The sequence below is a fragment of the Psammomys obesus genome, unplaced genomic scaffold (assembly GCF_907164565.1).
Source record: "Psammomys obesus unplaced genomic scaffold, mPsaObe1.curated_primary_1811, whole genome shotgun sequence".
Taxonomy (NCBI): Eukaryota; Metazoa; Chordata; class Mammalia; order Rodentia; family Muridae; genus Psammomys; species Psammomys obesus.
The window spans coordinates 5,085,679-5,109,020 of NW_026596069.1; the positions used below are offsets into that span (position 1 = coordinate 5,085,679).

At 38.8% G+C, this 23,342-nt stretch overlaps 1 protein-coding gene and 1 pseudogene across 1 annotated transcript in view; both read left to right on the forward strand.

Moving 5' to 3' along the window:
• Positions 1-23,342, forward strand: part of Rit2 (Ras like without CAAX 2) — a 341,614-nt gene that overhangs the window by 94,105 nt on the left and 224,167 nt on the right. The window contains exon 3 of the mRNA XM_055625523.1: positions 18,511-18,584. Coding sequence (XP_055481498.1) covers positions 18,511-18,584 — 74 coding nt within the window. The remainder of the gene's footprint in view (positions 1-18,510; positions 18,585-23,342) is intronic.
• LOC129690016 (60S ribosomal protein L9-like) lies at positions 19,010-19,595 on the forward strand (annotated as a pseudogene).

The window sequence follows — 23,342 nt, forward strand, 5'->3', positions numbered from 1 at the left end:
CACACACACACACACACACACACACACACACACACACACACACACACGACAGTGTTCCTCAAAATATGGCTGAATTAGGAATGGAAAATTCTCATATTTCATGATGTTTGGAGACATGAAATCATCTAGAAATTATGGAATGTATAAATTATGTAATAACCAAGAGAGGCTTCTGGTTTAATTATTCTTATGATTTCTATTCTACTTTTCTGTTTGAGGTCATCATCAGACAGACAAAAAGCATATCCAGCAAGTTTAGGCATTATGTTTACATTCAAGACATAAAAAATGAATTCTTTATCTCTTTTAATTTTCTCTTGAATCATATCTAGGAAATTGTCATAAAAAGTAATATATCATTAATGGCAAAGGGAAAAGAAGCAAGAGGATGAGCTTTGTTTTGTTGCTATTATAAATAAAATCCTGCCTTTCTTCTGATAGGAAGAATTCTAAGATGATGAGGAAATGAGAGATTATGGATCACTTTCTTTTAAATATTGTCATGACCTGAAATTTCTGTCCAACATACTATTTCACAGGTGATGTTTAATTGTACATGTTTCATGGTAAAACAACAAAGGATCTTGCAGGAGGAGTTGGGGTCACTAATTGGTTGATTGTGTGGTTGATGTTTTTATCCAAATGGGAGACTGCCTTAGATGTGATTGGAATTGATGTTATCAACAGAGCTATCAAAACGAAGACACATAACCCAGACACAAAAGAATCACAGCTTTTCTTATTGCTTATGAAGAAATAAGTTGCCATGATGTAAGATAGATGCTCTGGTAGAAACTGAAAGTATAATGCAGAAGAGTGACTCAAAACTACATCCAGAAACAAAATACAAGTCATTTCTAGCCAACACCTCTATATAGCACTAAAGACCTGCTCAACAGAGGAAACTTACCAATTACTCAATTTATGAAGTCATGGATTTTGGAGGAGAACCTATCAGTACTATTTGAGTAAACAAACATCCTAACAACAATGTAAACATTTGTCCATATAAGCATAGATCTTTACTACCTCTTCAAAAGAAACATCTCTTTGCCACGAACAGACACCACAAAAAACCACACCCAATCAAAATGCAAAGTTCTGGAGCCCAGTCCTACTGGATACATCTGCAAAATAACTCCTGCACCTAAGGCTCAGGGAGCATTGTAGAAGTGGGAGCAGAATAATTGTAGGCATCACAGTACCAGAGAACTTACTGTGATACTGTGTATCCTAACAGTGTTAGAATCTACATACATAGTTTCACAAACATGATTGCCTAAACATGAGTGAAACAAGAATCACAATAGACATGCCAAAGTGCATGGAGGAAAGGCCATGAAACCTCAACCATACAAGAACTACATGCAGCTAAGGAAGGTTGGTAGTGGGAGAAATAGTCTTCTCTGGGGAAGAGCACACCCACTGCTTATCTAAGACCAAGTGGTCAACCCTGAAAACACACATGTAAGTAACAGTATACCGACCAACTAGATATTTAAGAATATATGTGTATGCACATACACATACACACGCAAGAACAATTTAAAAATGAGGTCATGAGTTTGAAAAAGATCAAGGAGGGCTATATTAGAGCATGATGAGAAAACAAAGGGAAGGGGGAAATCTTGTAATTATATTATAATCTCAAATATAAAGAGAAATACATTTACTTGTACATCTTTGTGAAGTGCTGAGCACAACATCGGTTTCATTGAGCAAAGATCAAGGAACCAGAAGCCCTGTGTTCATTTTTACAATGACTTGAAGAGATTTTTCATCATCATTTCTCTTGCTTTGGGAGGCTACTTGAATTTCTTGCTTTAACCTCCTCCTATACAATCACCCATTTAACATGTCTCTAGACTTGTTTACTTATTAACATAACTTCAGCATTTTCCTCTTCCAACTTCCATTTGTTTTTGGAAGTCCCTGGTGATTGAATGGGCACACTTTGCAACCCAGGATAGTCTCTATTTTCATCTTCAATTGACTTGCCACGCCAGTTTCTCTTGTAACATGATGTAATGAACTTGTAGGTCCTAAGAATTAAGGCACTGTCCTGTGTGTGTGTGTGTGTGTGTGTGTTTCTGTTTGTGAGTGGTTGTGTACACGTTATTCTGTGTACCACAGATGTCAAAATAAATCATAATTACTACTCTGAGAAAATGAAATGGTCCAGATACTCACTCCTCATTGTTGTAGTGGGTTGACCCATGCAGGTGTTGCCTCGGTAGAAAACTGTGTTTATCTGCTCTTTATCTAACATTTAAGGATCCAGCTATGAGGACCATGTATTAAACACTAATAGCTAGATTTTTTTTCTTTTTTAAAAATTCTTTATTAATTACACTTTATTCACCTTGTATCCCCCCTGTGATTCCCTCCCTCCTCCCTTCCAAATCCCTCCCTTTGTCCACCCTCTGTATGCATGCACCTCCCCAAGCCCACTGATAGGGGAGGTCTTCTTTTCCTTCCTTCTGATCCTAGTCAATTAGGTCTCATCAGGAGTGGCTGCATTGTCTTCTTCTGTGGCCTGATAATGCTGCTTCCCCCTCAGGGGGAGGTAATTAAAGAGCAGGCCAATCAGTTCATATCAGAGATAGTCCCTGTTCTTATTACAATGGAACCCACTTGGATACTGAACTGCCTTGGGCTACATCTGTGCAGGGGTCTTAAGTTATCTCCATGCATGGTCCTTGGTTGGAGTATCAGTCTCAGGAAAGACCCCTGTGCTCAGATTTTTTGGTTCTGCTGCTCTCCTTGTGGAGTTCCTGTCCTCTCCAGATCTTACTGTTTCCCACTTCTTTCCTAAGATTCCCTGCACTTTGCCCAAAGGTTGCCCATAAGTCTCAGCATCTGCTTTGATAGTCTGCAGGGCAGAGCCTTTCAGAGGCCCTCTGTGGCAGGTTCCTAACTTGTTCCCTCTTTTCTCCTTCTTCTGATGTCCATCCTCTTTGCCTTTCAGGATAGGGATTGAGCTTTTTAGCAAGAGTCCTTCCTCTTGATAAGTTTCTTTAGGTGTACAGATTTCAGTAGGTTTATCCTATATTATATGTCTATATGAGTGAGTATATACCATGTGCATCTTTCTGCTTCTGGGATAGCTCACTCAGGGTGATTTTTTTCCAGATCCCACCATTTCCTGCAAATTTCATGATTTCCTTGTTTTTTATTGCTGAGTAATATTCCATTGTGTAAATGTACCACAATTTCTGTATCCATTCCTCCACTGAGGGGAATCTGGGCTGTTTCTAGCTTCTGGCTATTACAAATAAGGCTGCTACAAACATGGTTGAGCAAATGTCCTTATTGTGTACTTGAGCCTCTTTTGGGTATATGCCTAGGAGTGGTATAGCTGGGTCTTGAGGAAGCACTATTCCTAGTTGTCTGAGGAAGCACCAGATTGCTTTCCAGAGTGGTTGTACAAGTTTACATTTCCACCAGCATTGGAGGAGGGTTCCCTTTCTCCACAGCCTCTCCAGCATGTGTTGTCACTTGAGTTTTTGATCTTAGCCATTCTGATGGGTATAAAGTGAAATCTTTTTTTTTTTAAGATTTATTTATTATTTATACAATGCTCTGCCTGCACACCAGAAAGGGACCATACCTCACTGCAGATGGTTATAAGCCACCATGTGGTTGCTGGGAATTGAACTTAGAACCTTTGGAAGAACAGTCAGTGTTCTTAACCTTTAAGTCATCTCTCCAGCCCCCATAAGGTGAAATCTTAGGGTTGTTTTGATTTGCATTTCCCTTATGACTAAGGACGTTGAACATTTCTTTAAGTGTTTCTCTGCCATTCGATATTGCTCTATTGAGAATTCTCTGTTTAGCTCTGTACTCCATTTTTAATTGGATTACTTGATTTTTTGCTGTTTAACTTCTTTAGTTGTTTATATATACTGGATATTAGTCCTCTGTCAGATAAAGGGTTGGTGAAGATTCTTTCCCAATCTGTAGGCAGTCATTTTGTTCTGAGGACAGTATCCTTTGCTTTACAGACACTTTTCAGTTTCATGGGGTCCCATTTATTGATTGTTGATCTTAGAGCCTGTGCTGTTGGTGTTCTATCCAGGAAGTGGAATGTAAACTATCTTTCAACAGAGGACAGCTTTGGGATTATTTCCATTTCTTAAAATTCTAAATTTGTCTTATATAATGTGCAGACATATTCACTAACAAAGAAGTAAATTATTTTATCTTACTAATTGTGCTATACCCAAACCAGAATTTCTAAAAATTACTCAAGGTTATGTTAACTAATATAATAAAAGATTTTTGGAAATATAGTTAGAAGGTATTGCGTGAAGAGGCAATAAGAAAAATAAGGTCGAAAACAGGTAAAATTAAACTTGCAAGTTTTCTGATCAAATTTCATGTGCTCCTATGAAACAAGTACATTTTAATCACTACAGTTAATTTATTTATTATCTTTCCCGTGTTTCTCATCTCTATTGCTATAATTCCTTGAATTTATAGTTGGATAATTTTTCAAATTTTTTTCTTTACTTTTATTATTCATTACAATTTATTCACTTTGTATCCTGGCTGTAGCCCTCTCATCTCCTCCTGTTTCCACCCTTTCTCCTTCTCATTATTCATGCAGAAAATTGATTCTACCCATTCATTGTGCCTTGCCAATATGGCTTTTGTTCTTTTTGACGTAAAATATATTTCTAGAAGTTTTATCCAAGATTGGATAATTTGTTTTTTTCCTTCTCCTTTAGTGCCTTGAGGTTGAGATCAGGGACCTTAATTTCTATTTCTACAGAAGACTTAAGAATCTGACAAAAAGCCAGGTGTGGTGACTCACACCTGTAATCCCAGCACTCTGGGAAGCAGAGGCAGTCAGATATCTGTGAGTTCAAGTCCAGCCTGGTCTACAAAGTGATTCCAGGACAGCCAAGACTACACAGAGAAACCTTGTTTCAAAACAAATAACGAACAAACAAAAAAACAAAAACAAAAAACAATAAAACCAAAACCCCAACCCAACCCATCCCAAACAAAAAACAACCCTGAAGACATTAAATACCCATTGCATGACCCTGACCTCTTTTAATCTTTCCCTCAAATCCACACTCAACACAGGCCCTTGAGTCCTTCACTATTGTACTGAGAGTTTATTCCTCTCCAGCAAGCAGATCATGTGATCTATGGGCTGAGAAGAAAAGGCGTGGCCTCTAATGCTCTGTAAATAGAGAGAGGTCTTTGTAACTTTCTAATCCAAACACCAAGGCTTTGTAAAAGCTGTCCTTCACTGACTCAAGTTGGAACTCCTATCCCCTTATGTTTTTATCAAAACTGCTATCTCAATTCAAACGACTTTCTATGTCCTTAGGCATTAAAGAGAAAACAAACTTAGAAAGTTGTATTGGTCTCCACTGAGTGTTCTGCTACAAACTATCCATTGTCAATATTTTTAGGAATCTTTTTAGATTTCAGTTACAACACATAAACCATCATTATCATCCTCAAGTCTTAGGCATCTTCCCATATGTGTATGCATTATTTTAAATCTTGCTTAAAGTCATTAATAAAACGATAAACACAGTATGGCAAATGGAAGAATAATCTAGAAGATTTCTACCACTCAGACAGCAATCTGTGATTTATCATGGTGGAGGAAGCCGTTCAAACACTTACTGACCCTATCAATCATCTTTGCTGTCATGCTGTATTTCTCCATTTGTCAACTGGGATTACAAGTCAAACCCCGATCTGATGTCCGTTTCCTTGCACGATTGTGATTCAAATGTCATCATGCATTTCTTGGAACCATAAAACGTCATTAATCATACAAAAGAGTTTTTTACTCCATTAAAGGAGATCTCAAGTCTAACTGCATATCTTGGGATTTCATTCTCTTTACAAATGATAGATCTATTTTCTGGTTCTACATGTTATTCTCCTACTAAAAAAGAAAAAAAAAAGTCCAAGAAATGCAGTATTTCTAGCAATTGTCAGAGTTCCACATCATTCTTTTTACTCTTGTGTCACTTCTCTGAAGAGTGACAGAAATAAAACTAAAATGACTTAATAAAACAGTAAGTTCCCTAATACTGCTGTGCTGCTGGTACTGGTTCCCATTCTGTTTCTGGTTCAGATCATTTCATGATTGCTGGAGTTGCAACTGGTTATGAACTCAGTTTATAAATTTAGACAAATTGACCCAGATTTCCAACATGAACATACTCTTCAGCCCATATGATCTTAGAAACACTTTTTTTTTAGCTGCTAGTTGTGTGAGTCATGAACACTAATAAGTAACAAATTAGTTCTCTCCTTCTCTAAAATCCATGTCCTCTGATTTTCTCACTGGTAGTTATGTGTATGTGTGGATGGATATGACTGTGAGATGAATTTAAGGTAAAAGAACCTTCATATAGTACAGTCAAAACAACTTTTATCATCATGAGTCTTATCATTTCAAAAAGTATATGCAAAATTTTTGAATATCAAATTAGTATAAATTGATCAAAGTAACAAAGGATATCATTTTTCTATCATTTAGTGCCTATGAAAATAATAACTTAAGAATGTGTTAGATTTAAGGGAAAGAAGTTAAAAGTGCATAATGTTCTGATCTTAGCAAATAGCAAAATTTCCTTCATAGGAAATTGTATATTATCTTTTCTTTATAGTTAAAAATGGGTCATGAAAAGGATACATTTATCTTCCTCAGCTATAAAAAGCCTTTTCATCTATAGAGCTTGGCCAAAAGACCCAGATTCATAATGATAGAGTTGTCTCTGCAAATTTGCAAATCCTGTTCTTTTTTTAATTAATTAATTGATTTGTTTACTTTACGTCTGGTAGTAGCCCCCTCCCTCCTATCCTCCTTCCCCTATATCTCAGAAAAGGGGAGCCCCCTACCCACCCACCCACCCAGCTCATCTAGGCAAAGGAGGACTGAGTTCATCCTCTTTCCATGTGTCCTGGTAAGGAAGTCCCATCAAAGGGAAGTGATCAAAAAGCAGGCCACAAAGTTCATATCAGAGACAGCCTCCACTCCCCTTACTAGTGGACACACATGAAGCCTGAGCTGTCCATTGGCTACATATATGTAGAGGACCTCAGTTCATGCATGGTCCTTGGTTGATACTTCAGATTCCATAGGCATTTTTCTGGGTCCTGGTTAGTTGGCTCTGTTGGTCTTCTTGTGGAGCTCTTGTCACCTCTAGGTCCTTTCATCCTTTCCTGTACTTTTTCACTAGACTTTCTCTGCTTTGCTCAATGTTTGGCTGTAAGTCTCAGCATCTGTTTCGAATCCTTGCTGGGTGGAGCTTCTCAGAGGACAACTCTGATAGACTCCTGTCTGCAAGCATAGCAGAGTATTGTTAATAGTGTCAAGGGTTGGCTCTCTTCCATGGGGTGGGTCTTGGGTTGGGTCAGGCATTGTTTGGACATTCCCTCAATCTTTGCTATGTCTCTTCTATCTTTGTCCCTTTGGGTCTTGTAGGCAGGGTAAGTTTTGGATCAAAGTTTCTGTGGGTGGGTGGGTGTTCTCCTTCCATCGGGAGTCTTATCTAGTTAGAAGATATGCTCTTCAGTCTCTATGGTCTCTACTACTAGAAGTCTCTGCTTGAATCCCCTTCATATCTTCCCAGAAGCCTACCCTGACTTAGGTCTCCAGCTTGTCATGAGTTTCTCTTTTCTCTGCAGGCCTTCTGTCCTCTTGCCCATGCTCTCCCCAGCTCTGATCTCCACCCTTATTAATCTCTGTGCCTCCTCTCCTTCGTTTCCTCTCTTCAACCACTACCTCTGTCTATTCTATTTCCCCATCTGAGTGAGATTTAAGTATCTTTCCTTGGGCCCTCCTTGTTACTTACCTTCTTGGGGGTTTGTGCATTATAGTATGTTTATCCTCTACTATACAGCTAAAATCTGCTTATATGTGAGTATATACTAAATATATCTTTCTGGATGTGTCTTACCTCATTCAGGATGAACTTTTCTACTTCCATCTATTTGCCTGCAAATTTCATGATTTCCTTGTTTTTAATGGTTGAGTGGTGTTCCATGTGTAAACGTATCACAGTTTTTTATCGATTCTTCAGCTGAGGGACATCTAGGTTGTTTCCAGATTCTGGCTATTACGAATAAAGCTGTACGAACATAGTTGAGCAAATGTTTTTGTTGTATGGTGGAGCATCTTTTGAGTATGTCCCCAGGAGTGGTATAGCTGGTTCTTGAGGTAGAGCTATTCCCAATTTTCTGAGAAAGTGCCAGATTGATTTCCAAAATGGTTGTACAAGTTTGCACTCTGCCCAGCAATGGAAGAGAGTTCCCTTTCTCCATATCCTTGCCAGCATATGCTGTCACTTGGGTTTTTGATCTTAGACATTTTGACAGGTGTTAGATGGAATCTCAGAGTTGTTTTGATTGCATTTCTCTGATGACTAAGGACATTGAACATTTTGTAACTTTTATTAATTATACTTTATCCACTTGTATCCCCCCCATAAACCCCTCTCTCCTCCCCTCCTAATCCCACCTTCCCTCCCTCTTCTTCATGCATGCCCCTCCCCAAGTCCACTGATAGAGGAGGTCCCCCTCTCCTTCCTTCTGATCTTAGTCTATCAGATCTCATCAAGAGTGGCTACATTGTCATCTCCTGTGGCCTGGTAAGGCTGCTCCCCCCTCAGGGGAAAGTGATCAAAGAGCAGGTCAATCAGATTATGTCAGAGGCAGTCCCTCTTCCCATTACTATGTAACCCACTTGGACACTAAACTGCCATGGGCTGCATCTGTGCAGGGGTTCTAAGTTTTCTCCATAAATGGTCCTTGGTTGGAGTATGAGTCCCTGGAAAGACCCCTGTGTCATTGAACATTTCTGTAAGTGCTTCTAGGATATTTGAGATTCCTCTATTGAGAATTCTCTGTTTAGCTCTGTGCTCCATTTTTAAATTACATTATTTTGTTTTGGGTTTTTTGTCTGTTTGTTTTTTGTAAAACCAGAAATGCTAAATCTACCAGAAGGGAAGTGTGAACCAGCCTTGAACTCATTGACACAGGAGACAATTTCCTGAAAAGAACACCAGCAACTCAGGCCCTAAGATCAATAATTAATAAATGGGACTTCTTGAAACTGCCAATGGATTGAAATGGCAGTCTACAGATTGGGAAAAGATCTCTGAAAATTCCTTTTTGTGGTAAGAATCTGAAGTGCTATCCACTGGCTCATGTATTGAATGTTTGATTCCCAGTTAGTGGTGCTAATCCAGGAAGTTCTGAAAACTTCACAAAGTGGGGAGTAGCTATGACTTTGAAGCTTATACTTGGTCCCCATTAGTTGTTGCCTCAGTGTCTGCCTCCATTCTGCCACGAGTTGAAGCAGCTTCTCCAACCCACACTTTCAGTAACACGAGATTATGTCCAAATGTGTAATGCCTTGTGTCCATCCATTGAAACCTCAGACACCATAGTCAAAATAAATCCTGCATCATTTTAAGCTGTTTATATCATCAATTATCCACAATGACACAAAAACAACTAACAAACCCTCCATAACAATCTTTTGTTTCTGTAAGAACATTTAGCACCAGAAGTGTTGGCTCATCCCTATAATTTCACTTGAAACAGAGTTACTGCAAGTCTGAGTTCTGCCTAATCTGAGATCAAATTAAATATGCACATCCTAATACTCTCCTGTCTTAATACGAGTCTGTTGATGTATCTCAATAGCAATTTGCTTAGAAGATACTAGGCACTGAGTTTAGCTTCCAATAAGAAGCAACAATAAAATACCTTTCTCATGAACAGAAAGACCTATACATTACTTCCTTGACCCCTTTTTAAGATGGTTTTTGTGTTGTTTGAAAAGCATGATGGGATCTGAATCCCTGCTTACTAGTGAAGGGGAAGCACACTTGTTTTTTTTTCTAGATTCTTATTCTCTCTACCCTCTTAGCTGGCTTTGCATTCAAGCCCAAATTATTATTATTTTTTTTTGTTTTTAATTACACTTTATTCATTTTGTATCCCCCCATAAGCCCCTCCCTCCTCCCCTCCGGGTCCCACACTCCCTCCCCCTTCTTCACCCATGCCCCTCCCCAAGTCTACTGATAGGGGAGGTCCTCCTCTCCTTCCTTCTGATCTTAGTCTATCAGATCCCATCAGGAGTGGCTGTGTTGTCATCTTCTGTGGCCTGGTAAGGCTGCTCCCCTCTCAGGGGGAGGTGATCAAAGAGCAGGCCAATCAGATTATGTCAGAGGCAGTCCCTCTTCCCATTACTATGTGACCCACTTAGACACTAAACTGCCATGAACTACATCTGTGCAGGGGTTCTAGGTTATCTCTATGCCTGGTACTTGGTTGGAGTATGAGTCTCTAGGAAGACCCCTGTGTTCAAATTTTCTGGTTTTGTTGCTCTCCTTGTGGGGTTCCTGTCCCCTCCAGATCTTACTATTTCCCACTTCTTACATAAGATTCCATGCACTCTACCCAACAGTTAACCATAAGTCTCAGCGTCTGCTTTAATAGTCTGCAGGACAGAGCCTTTCAGAGGCCCTCTGTGGCAGGTTCCTAGGTTGTTTCCTGTTTTCTTCTTCTTCTGATGTCCATCCTCTTTGCCTTTCACGATGGGGATTGAGCATTTTAGTCAAAGTCCTCCCTCTTGATTAGTTTCTTTAGATGTACAGATTTTAGTAGGTTTATCCTATGTTATATGTCTATATGAGTGAGTATATACCGTGTGTGTCTTTCTGCTTCTGGACAGCTCACTCAGGATGATCCTTTCCAGGTCCCACCATTTACCTGCAAATTTCATGATTTCCTTATTTTTCGTTGTAGAGTAAGACTCCATTGTGTAGATGTACTACAATTTCTACATCCATTCTTTAGTTGAGGGGCATCTGGGCTGTTTCCAGCTTCTGGCTATTACAAATAAGGCTGCTACAAACATGGTTGAACAAATGTCCTGATTGTGTACTTGAGCCTCTTTTAGATATATACCTAGGAGTGGTATGGCTGGATCTTGAGGAAGCGCTATTCCTAGTTGTCTCAGAAAGCGCCAGATTGCTTTCCAGAGTGGTTGTACAAGTTTACATTTCCACCAGCAGTGGAGGAGGGTTCCCCTTTCTCCACAACCTCTCCAATATGTGTTGTCACTTGAGTTTTTCATCTTGGCCATTCTGATGGGTGTAAGGTGAAATCTCAGGGTTGTTTTGATTTGCATTTCCCTAATGGCTAATTATGTTGAGCATTTCTTTAAGAGTTTCTCTGCCATTTGATATTCCTCTACAGAGAATTCTCTGTTTATCTCTGTTCCCCATTTTTTAATTGGATTACTTGGTTTGCTGCTTTTCAGCTTCTTTAGTTTTTATATATACTGGATATTAGCCCTCTGTCAGATAGAGGGTTGGTGAAGATTCTTTCCCAATCTGTAGGCAGTCGTTTTGTTTTGATGATGGTGTCCTTTGCTTTACAGAAGCTTTTCAGTTTCATGAGGTCCTATTTATTGATTTTTGTTCTTGGAGCCTGTGCTGTTGGTGTTCTGTTCAGGAAGTTGTCTCCAGTGCCAATGAGTTCAAGGGTATTCCCCACTTTTTCTTCTACCGATTTAATGTGTCTGGTTTTATGTTGAGGTCTTTGATCCACTTGGACTTCATTTTTGTGCAGGGTGATAAGTATGGATCTATTTGCATTTTTGTACATATAGACATCCAGTTAGACCAGCACCATTTGTTGAAGATGCTATCTTTTTTCCATTGAATGGTTTTGGCATCTTTGTCAAAGATCAAGTGTCCATAAGTGTGTGGGTTTATTTCTGGGTCTTCTGTTCGGTTCCATTGATCCACCATTCTGTTTCTATGCCAGTACCATGCACTTTTTAAAACTGTTGCTCTATAGTACAACTTAAGATCAGGGATGGAGATACCTCCAGAAGATCTTTTATTGTAGAGGATTGTTTTAGCAATTCTGGGTTTCTTGTTATTCCATATGAAGTTGAGAATTTTTCTTTCCAGGTCTGTAAAGAATTGTGTTGGTAATTTGATTGGAATTGCATTGAACCTGTAGATTTCTTTTGGTAAGATGGCCATTTTTACTATGTTAATCCTGCTAAGCCATGAGCATGGGAGATCTTTCCATCTTCTGATATCTTCTAATTCTTTCTTCAGAGACTTGAATTTTTTTTCATACAAGTCTTTGACTTGCTTGGTTAGGGTTACACCAAAGTACTTTATGTTATTAGTGGCTATTGTGAAGGGTGTTGTTTCCCTAATTTCTTTATCAGCCCTTTTGTCTTTTGTATACAGGAGGGCTACTGATTTTTTTGAGTTAATTTTGTATCCGGCCACTTTGCTGAAGGTGTTTATCAGCTGTAGGAGTTCCCTGGTAGAATTTTTGGAGTCACTCATGTATACTATCAAATCATCTGCAAATAGTGATAAATTGACTTCTTCCACATGATAATCTCCCTAGATGCTGAAAAAGCATTTGACAAAATCCAACATCCATTCATGTTTAAAGTATTGGAGTGATCAGGGATACAAGGCACATATCTAAACATAGTAAAGGCGATATACAGGAAGCCTATAGCCAACATCAAACTGAACGGAGAGAAACTTGAAGCAATCCCACTGAAATCAGGGACAAGACAAGGCTGCCCACTCTCTCCATATCTCTTCAACATAGTTCTGGAAGTCCTTGCTAGAACAATAAGACAGATGAAGGAGATCAAGGGGATACAAATTGGAAGCCCAAATTTTTAGTTCTTTAATTCCAGCATATACCTGCACCACTTGTTCCACTGTGCTTTTGGCTTGTTTGCAGATCTTGAATATCTCAGTGTCTATTAGAGAATGCTTCTGGACCACTTTGCATAGACTGGTGGCTTATTAAAATGCAGACTACTGATTCTGCCCTACTAAACCAAGATTTGCATCTCAACAAGATCTTCAGAAAAATTTGTCTTTCTGGAAATGTTTTTAAACACTGCTTTAGCTTATTATTCAAGAAGCAACTACAAAATCAATAAAAAAATTATTCTTCCATCTGTAGAAATTTCATTTCTGTACCTCTTTGAAGAACTAATAATTTAAAGTTGCCAAACTTTACAGAAGGCAAGTATGGAGTTGCTGAAGCCGTGATCCTCTATGTTAAATTTAATTTTGGTGTATATTTATAGTGTTCTGTTGCTATTATTCTGGTAGGCATTGGGACACAAAATCACTTCACTTCTTTGATTGAGAAGAAAACTAAAAGGATTCGAGTGACCCACTCCCTTCCTCCTTTTTCCCTTGAACAAAGCCCTTCAGGATGCTGCTCTCAACATGAATCCTCTCAGCTCTTGGTGTCCATGTGCTCTTTCTACCTTTTTTTTCACTGACTAGGCCACTGCTTCTGCATCCAAGGCCTTTTGCATTAACTTCTGGTGTTTTCCCATCCACTTCTCTCATCCCCCTTGATCATTTCCCTCTAGATTGCATTCTACATTCTCTTTTGACAGCTGATCTTGTGCAAGATTAATCTTAGGATAAGATGTTTATGGTTAATAATTTACCAATATTTTACCTCACCTGCAATTTTATTGGAAATTAAGTTGCATATGTTAGAAAGATCATTTCTATGAAGAAATAGTCTGTATTTAAGCCCATTCTGTCTGATAAAACATCTGAAAATCAGTTTTTGTAAAGATTAACAGTCTCATTTTGCCTTTGGTGGGAGAAGTCTTGGTTCGGAATATTCTCCACTAGTAGACTTCTGCACATTCCCAGGCAGAGTCCTTCAGCCTCAGGGGATGATGCTAGCACATTGAGCCTGATGTTAGTGTCAATACAGAGCAGGAACAGGGGAACGACATCAAATCTTCCATCTACAGAAGGAAGAATGTTGGCAGTCCCTCTGGGTGTGTGGCAGTCTACTACACTGGCATCATCAGGGCATATTCATGCTATCAGCAGGTGAATCTTGGTGTCTTTAACTTCTCTTACAAGAACCCTTCTCTATGTTTAGGGACAACGTTTCAGCTGGTGTGCACCTCAAATACAATTCTCACAGATCTAAATAAACATGTTTCCATTCTTAGTGCTACAACGTGGGTAAACAACCCAAACTTTTTCAGAGTTGCTGTGAGAGCTCAAGGCCCAGACCTTTGTGACAGGGTTGCCTCAGCCTTTTTTTTAATTATTATTTTTTTTATATTAATTACAGTTTATTCATTTTGTATCCCAGCTGTAGCCCCCTCTCTCATCCTTTTCCAATCCCACCCTCTCTTCCTTCTCCTTCCATGCTCCTCCCCGGTCCACTGATAGGGAAAGTCCTCTTCCCCTTCCCTTTGACCCTAGCCTGTCAGGTCTCATCAGGATTGGCTGCATTATCTTACTCCGTGGCCTGGTAAGGCTGGTCCTGCATCAGGATGAAGTGATCAAAGAGCCAGCCACTGAGTTTATGTCAGAGTCAGTCCCTGTTCCCATTACTAGGGAACCCACTTGGCGACTGAGCTGCCATGGGCTACATCTGTGCAGGGGTTTTAGCTTATTTCCATGCATGGTCCTTGGTTGGAGTATGAGTCTCAGAAAAGACCCCTGTGTCCATATTTTTTTGGTTCTTGTTATTGGTGGAGAGGGGTGTCCTTTCTCATCACTATTCATTCTGCAAATGAAACTAAGCTTGTTTCAAAACCCTTTTTACAGCCAATAACCTTAAATATTCTGGATATTTCACTGAATATTTATTTTTCAGGAGAGGGGTTACATCAGAGTTTAAATAATTTTCCCTGTCTCCTCCTGAAGCTTCAGCCTTTCTCTTTCCTATGTGAATCCTTTGAGGACCAAGCCAGGTTCCACAGTGGATCCCTCCAGTGCTTTTGCTTTCTGTCTAAATGAATTTATTCCTAAGTAAACTTTTCACAGAACGCTTAGCAAGGAGTAGTATAACTGCCTGCTTACTTTAATTCATTTCCCTCAAATTTTAAACTCCACGTGACTAGGCACAACGTATGACTTACATTTCAACACAGTAAAAATTGTGCCCATCAGAGATTGCACAATGGATGTTGGGACAAATTAAATAATGATGAGGCACACAGCAGATTTTATATGAAAGGGGATTATTAGATGGAGATGAAGAGAGAGAGAGAGGAGAGAGCAAGACATGATAGGGGGGAATAGAGAGGGGTTTCCTGACAGAGAAAGGGGAGATGACAAGAAGGTAAGAGAGGCCAAGAGAGAGCAAGAGAGAGACAAAGTAGGTGGGGTGATCCTTTTAAAGAACAATGTAACCATGCCTGCCAGGTGTGGCTATCTGGCCAGCAACACATGATGACATCATAGGTTGCTAGGCAACCCAGATGCAGGTGCCTAAATACTAACACTAGATACTCAGATGTGCACCGGAATCCTATCCATTTTGAATCTGCTGGGTTTAATCAGAAGAGTCAATATTGTCCATTTCCAAGTATTTCTGCTTTGCGTGTATATGTGGGTGCGCACATCACATGCTTATGCTCACACATGCCCTCATATGAACAACAGACAAGATTTATGGAGGATGACCTCCAAGAAAGACCTTGATATACCTTAGTTAAGTCTTCATATTATTTATTGCCTTTTAAAAATATTGAGTCAACAGTTGCTACTTTGAAGACATACAGTGGCTCAAAGTTACAGATTAAAGGTTCAGTGAAATAATATCAACTATATAATTTGGTTTGAGCAGTAAATCATGTAAGAAACAGTCAAGTATTATAATATTTTCAAACCATGTAATAAATATTCAATAGCACAGCTAGCTGCAATGGCACACACCTGTAATCCTAGCACTCAGGGAGGCAGAGGCAGGTGGATCTCTGTGTTTGAGGCTAGCCTGGTCTACAGAGTAAGTCCGGGACAGTCAAGGTTAAAGAGAAACCCTATATCAAAAGAAAAAAAAATCAGTAACATTTCCTTGTGTTTTTTCAGTTCCATATTGTATAGATCTAAATCACCTCAATATTTACAATTAAAATATTCTAAGTTACTTAAAAAAATATGCATTTTCTGGGAATATTTTCCAGAATACTTTATGCTTTTTAAATTGATCAAAACAGTATACTTGAGGATTATTGGAAACATATCTTGTTAAATCCTGTATGATCTTCTGCTCAGTAAATATGCATTTATATATGTACAATCATAAATAGTAGATGTGATTTACATTTCTTATAGTTTGGCTAAAAATTTACAGTATGATGTGTCTTGACTAAATTGTGCTTCTTTGTTTCCAATGCATTATGACATATGCCACTATGTTGAGCCTTGTAAGAGCTTGTCATTTATTTATTTATATCTTATAAACAAGGTAAGTGGCTGACCAACACGGCATACATATATTGTGATAGATTAAAAGCTTTAATATCGGCCTTTATTGTTTTAGTTTATAAGATTCTGTGGTAGAAGCAGAGCACAGAGGAGATACTGTGGTCTTATGTTAAATATCCACATTTTAAGATGACTTTTAAGGTGGTTGGTGTCTCCATGAATGCAGTCTTTTTTTTTCTTTTTCTTTTTGTTTTTTCAAAGAATGTAGCATGCAGCTGTGATCCTTTCTGCCTGAAGAAGCTCTGTGTACGTTTAGCCTTTTGCGTGGGAAGATAAATGAGCTCACTTCAGGATAGGCACCGTAGGCAGATGGTGGGAGTTTGGGAGTGTTTATATGCATTCAACAGAGTGTTTCTGACAGTATGTTTCTGCATGGGCAGCCTCAATGGGAGTGGATAAATGGGAACTGAAAGCAGGATTGTTTATAGAGGGGAAATGAAAAGGATTAGCTTTTATTCAGGCCAGGAACGTGACCCAGATTTCCCACTTCTATTAGAATGTATACATGTATGGACATGTCTTAAAAAAACAGAGAAAAAAAAGTCTTGGCTCTGTGGCACGATTTTAGTTTCCAGCTTGTTCCCACCTCTTCTTCCTGAAGAGGTTTTCTGATCTCAAAAGAGGCTTCTGTTTGATGTGTGTCCCAGGTGCTGGCTCCTCCCACAGAGCGCCCCAGCCTGGGTTACTCAACCTCAGGTGGCTGTTCCCTGGCCTTTGCACTTAAATAAACAAACATGAGATTGGAGGCTCACCTGTGATCCTCACCTCATAGAACCTTCCTCCGAGTTAACTATTTCTCTATCAGGAAACGGAAGAATAAACCCTATGCACCCTCCAGATGTGAAAATAGCCTGTAATTCCACAGATGCTCTCCTTATGAGAGAGACATCAGTGGCTGAAAAGAGAGTGATTTTGAAAAGCTGGAAAATTCTTATGATTCCTAGTATATTGAGCGTGTGTCAGGTTCTGTCTGTGTGCTTTTATGTCAGTGCACATCACACGTGTGTTTCTGTGTGCACACGTGTGTCTTCCTATCTCCCAGATCAAACACGCTTATAATTTATGGGAGGTTCCCAGCATGCACATTGGCAAAAGCATCTCCTGTAGTTGATCATTTCTATTTTATGAATAAAGATATTGTAAAATAACTCATTTGTCCAAGTGTGGTTCAAAAACAACAGCATGGTAATTATCTATGTCTCCTAAGTGACACTCTAAGAAAAGCTTTTGACAATAGATCTCTTGGCCCTTTCTTTACAATATACACAGTGAACAAGGCAAAATATGAACTTTGGGAACCCATGTGTTGAGTTGAGCAGCTGCCAGAGGGCACTAAAGCAATGCTACGCTTAACTAGGCTGCAATATGTGTGATGGTTAAGCACCATAAGAAAATACATGATGTAAAGGAAGGAAGAGATTCAGAGGCCTGTCCAGAGCTCCAGATCCTGGCAAACACGTATTAGTTGTCCTTACTTAATGGTCAATGGACACACATACTCAGTATTTCCTGTATTGAAATGTGATGCCTTTCTGCCTTCCTTCTCTCAGGAAATACCAAAACTATCTTCTCAGCTATGACTATCAGAAATTTAGAGGCGTCTCTAATGAATGTGTGGCCTGTGTCTACGGTAACATATGAAGGAACATGGCCAAATCCATGATGCTGTTCTATGTGCACTTTTGCTTTTTGTCTGTTTGTTTAGATATATTTATTTTATTTGTATGTGCAGAATGATTTGCTTGCATGAATGTAGGCATATTATGTGTGTTCCTGGTGCCTATAGAAGTCAGAAGAGGGCATCAGAGCCCTGGAACTGGAGTTACAGATGGCTATGGGCCATCACAGGGCACTGGAAGAACAAAGACTCTTAACCACTGAACTATCTCACTAGCCCTGGCTGGCCTGAAACTACCTACCTAGACCAGACAGGCCTCAAACTCACAGAGACCCACCTGCCTCTGTCTTCACAGTGCTGGGATGAGAGCTGTGTGACACCTCTCCTGGCATTCCTTGTGTTGTATTCTAAGACATTTGCAGGTTTCACTATCACCCATGTTATATACGTTGCTCTCTTCATGTTTTATTTAAACAGCATACCAGCTAGTAACTTGGATGGAATGTCTTTTTACAAAATTTCAAATTTAACCACAGCTTTTCTGTGGGACAAACATAAACAAAAACTTTTTCCTATGTTTTCCAGAAGATGCTTATAAAACCCAGGTGAGGATTGACAACGAGCCTGCTTACTTAGACATCTTGGACACTGCTGGTCAGGTAGAGAATGTGTTTTATTTAAAAATAATGATTGCCTTAATTTTGAAATTATAACAAAATTGCATCGTTTCCCCTCCCCTTCCTTTTCTCCAGCACCTCCCATGCAACCCTCCCCGACTCTCTCTTAGAGTCTTCTTCTCTTTAATTTTTGTCTAGAAGGTATGTTTAATAAAGCTCACCAACCTCAGATAATTTTGTGTTTAATCTCATGCACACTGACCATAAAATAGATGACCTTAACACTTCAAAGAAGAGAACAAATTTGCAATATTGATCAAGGATTAATGATGAAAAAGAATTGATTTTAAAAGGTGAATCATATTTTTTAATGTTTCATTGATAGTCTTAAGTATAAAATTGCATATTAAAGTACTGCATTGCCAATAAAATTATGAAATTGCCCCCCTGCCCCATCTACTGTGAGAATGAAGATCATTTTCAGCAATCAGACTGTGGACAAACCAGAAAATGTTGACATCACTCTGAAGGGGCACATGGTCATTGTGAAGGGTCCCTGCGGAAGGACTTCAATCACATCAATGTAAGGCTGAGTCTTCTTGGAAGAAAAAGAGGACGTTCCAGCTTGACAAATGGTGGGGTAACAGAAAGGAACTGGCCACTGTCAGAACCGTTTGCAGTCACGTTCAGAACATGATCAAGGGTGTTACACTGGGCTCCCGCTACAAGATGAGGTCTTTGTATGCTCGCTTCCCCATCAACGTCATTATCCAGGAGAATGGGTATTTGATTGAAATCTGAAATTTCTTGGGTGGAAAATACATCTGCAGGGTTCAGAGGGACAGGTGTTGCTTATTTTGTCTCTCAAGCCCAAACAAGGATGGGCTTGAGAGACAAAGGATGAATGGAAGGATGAATTGATCCTTGAAGGAAATGATATATTCAGTGACTCTAATTCAGCAAGCCACAAAAATTAAAAACAAGGATATTAGAACATTTTTGCATGATATCTATGCATCTGAAAAGGGAACAGTGTTTCAGACTGATGAATAAGACCTAAGTTACCCAGCTCCAAAAACAAGATCCTGAATTAGAAGTATGATTTGGGATGTCTTTGGGAACAATAAAAAATCCCATATTGAAAAGAAAGAAATTATAAAACTAAGAAAGTAGCTTGTTATTCTCATGGAAATATAAACACTATTTGGAGGTAGGAGAGGGAAGCCTTTAAATTATGTAAATACAATGTACTAATGTATATATTTTCAAGAAACATAAAAAGAAAGTAAACAGAATAAAAAGTACTCTGTAATTATAAGGAAAAATGAAGAAAGGCAGCGTGGATACAAGACGCCATAGTTCTTGCTGTGTAGGAGGGTGGAAGCTTTATCCAACTTCAACTCTTCAAGTTATTGTTACAATAAATGCGTATATTGAGTGCCTGGTGCAGTCCATATAAATTGAAAGTAAACAGAATAATGAGGAAAGACTAATTAAGAAGTTTTTAATGTAATGTAACACACAAAAAGAAAAAAAAAACACCTTGGAAAATGAGGTAAGAAATCCATGTTATGATATGTACTTATGAATGTAAGCAAACCGGGATCACAATGAGTGTCAGAGGCGTGTTAGATAGAGGTGAAGCTCACCTATATTTTTTGAGAAGATACAGAGTGAAGCAGGACTCAGTGGTAATCTACTTGGCTAGATGGCTGATGGGCCATAACTCCTCCTCCATACATATACACAGGGAAATTTAGCTAACCTTGGAACAACATTAGAGAAAACGGATTTCATTCCAAAGCAATTTTAGGCTGCAAAAGTGAAATTTTTATTAGCAAAAGGGTAAATATTTTAAAAATTCTAATGTTAATATTAAAGCCAATTGATGAGCCAAATTTAAAGAGAACATTATAAAATTATCAATATTTTTGGATTATAACAGAAATTATTAGGGTTTATGCTCTATTTTATAATCACTGTAGTTTTCCATCTATTATTGGTTTTGAATTTAAAACTTTAAAACTTAAACATAGAAAGTACGGAGTTAAGTTAGATCCCAGCACAAGAAAGATTTAAAACCAGTATAATTTATCATTTATTTTCTATAGCTACTTATGAATGACTGCGGAAATTAGAGTGTTGATAGTGAGTGATTCACTAGAATTGATAATTAATTTTTGTATTATGAATTGTATGCTAACAAACTCATTTGTTTCTAGGGACATTGGACAATGAACTGATGGGGAAATTTCTAAAGACTTTGGGGACATAAAATGGAAACTTATCTCAATTATAAAATAGAACATTTTTATGTAGGGCAAAATACATTTATTTCTAGGGGAACTGGAAGCCAAATTGCAGGAAAACAGAGTAGGCTAAATTCCAGTCGAAATAAATGAGACATGATAAGCTATAATGGTACCTTGGTAAATCAACTCAGAATTACTGAAAATTTCAATTAACATACGTTTTTATAGAACGTGAATCCTTCATTTGTTGACTGTAAGGGTTGTTTTGCTTCTCCACTGATCACAAGCTTCGTCATGTCATCACAGAAGATACTGTTTTACTGGGGGGGGCAATTTGTCTGTGGAGCTTCTAGGGATATTCTGCTATTCCCCGAAAAGAAGAACGTGTTTCAGAAGGTCCTTGATCTACAGAAAAGAAGGAACCAGGGAGTTGACCTAAACCTGTGAGCAGTGTCAATCAGATTCAGCTTCATCCGGATCGGTTCCCATTGCTAGACAGAATTATGAATTAGAAAATCATAACATTATTGCTTCCTGCTTTGTTATATGTTTCCATTATACAGATGACCAGTACAGAATGTTCATCGATTTGTTCAGTATAGATGTAGATAGAAAATGGTACAAATGTGTGAACAAATGATGAGCAATGAAACGTACGTCTGGGACTCTGTGACCGGTAACACTGAAAAACTTGAGGGTATACAATTTGATAGATAAGGGTGTTAAATCTATACACCGTTACACTATTGTTCAGCCAGGTAGTAACTGTAGCCAAATACAGGAGTCCATAATGCTGAGCAGATGGCGATATGTTGGCTTTTACACTGTTATTAAACTCGCTCACACAGGAGGCGGCCCATGCAGTTGATTTAACAGAAATTATACCCCTGCGGGGGGCTAGAGAGAATACTACTCAAGTATTTTAATAATGCCACATTGTTGGATTTTGATGACATTAATCTCCATATCGGTTGAAGTTTATTAATTGTACAGTCAACGTAGAAGGGAGCTAGAAAAGCTACTGTTAATGTTACTGTCTAGAACTGGATTGGAATTGTGATACTATCTAAGTGAATTATTTCCTATTTGACATCTGTATAAATGTTTGAAATACCAATAACTATTGGTTTATTCCATAACATTTGTAACCTCAGCAGTTATTTTATGCAAGAGCAACATAATTAGGAGTAAGTAAATGAAAAATTCAGTGACAAATATGGGTCACATGGCTTATTTTTTTTTTCACATATCTGACCAAAGTGGGTTTAGCATTACATGAAATATTTATTGTTTCTGTGACTTTCTTTTTTTTTCTGTTTTTTTCTTTATTAATTACACTTTATTCACTTTGTATCCCCCCTGTGGTTCCCTCCCTCCTCCTGTTCCAATCCCTTCCTTCCTCCACCCTCTGCATGCATGCCCCTCCCCAAGTCCACTGATAGGGGAGGTCTTCTTTTCCTTCATTTTTGATCCTAGTCAATTAGGTCTCATCAAGAGTGGCTGCATTGTCTTCTTCTGTGGCCTGGTAATGCTGCTTCCCCCTCAGGGGGAGGTGATTAAAGAGCAGGCCAATCAGTTGATGTCTATGACTCTCTTTTGTCTCATCCAAAATGAGGTAGCCAGAGTAAATGTTATTTATACATTATAAGTTTCATCATATTATCATTTTCAACACTAGTTTATCTATTACTTCTGCAACAAAATATTCTGTAGTGGAAATGGTTACATTCTCTTGACTATTCTAAAATATGTAACAAACACATATATTTTAAAATGTCTCCTGTATTCTTTTTTTTTTTTTTTTTTGGCTTTTTAGTAGAAAGAGGATGTAAGGACAAAATACTACCAATACATTGTAAAGGTAGTCCTCAATACTTTTTTTTTAATTTAATTTATTTCTATACTTATTTATTACAATTTATTCACTTTGTATCCCTGCTGCAGCCTCCCACCCTCCCTCTTCTCCCTCTATGCCCTTTCCATAGTCCCCTGATAGGGGAGGACCTCTTCCCCTTCTATCTGACCCTAGCCTATCAGGTCTCACCAAGGCTCTCCTCTTGGCCTGGCAAGGCTGCACCCCCCACGGGGAGGTGATCAAAGAGCCAACCACTGAGTTCATGTCAGAGAGAGCCCTTGTACCCTTTACTAGGGAACCCACTTGGAAACTGAGCAGCCAATGGGCTTCCTTTGAATAGGGTGTCTAAGCCTTCTGCAAGCATGGTCCTTAGTTGGAGTATCATTCTCTGCAGTCCCCCTTGGGCCCAGGTATTTTGGCTCTGTTGTTCTCCTTGTGGAGTTCCTGTTCCCTCCAGGTCTTTCTATCTCCCTCATCTTCCATAAGGATTCCAGCACTCAATACTGTTTTATTTTATTTCTTTTTTATTTTTTAATATTAGTTACAGTTTATTAACTTTGCATCCCAGCTGTATCCCGCTACCTCATTCCCTCCCAATCCCACCCTCCCTCTCTCATCTCCTCCTTGTCCCTTTCCAAGTCCACTGATAGGGGAGGACCTCCTCCCCTTTCATCTGACCCTGATTTATCAGGT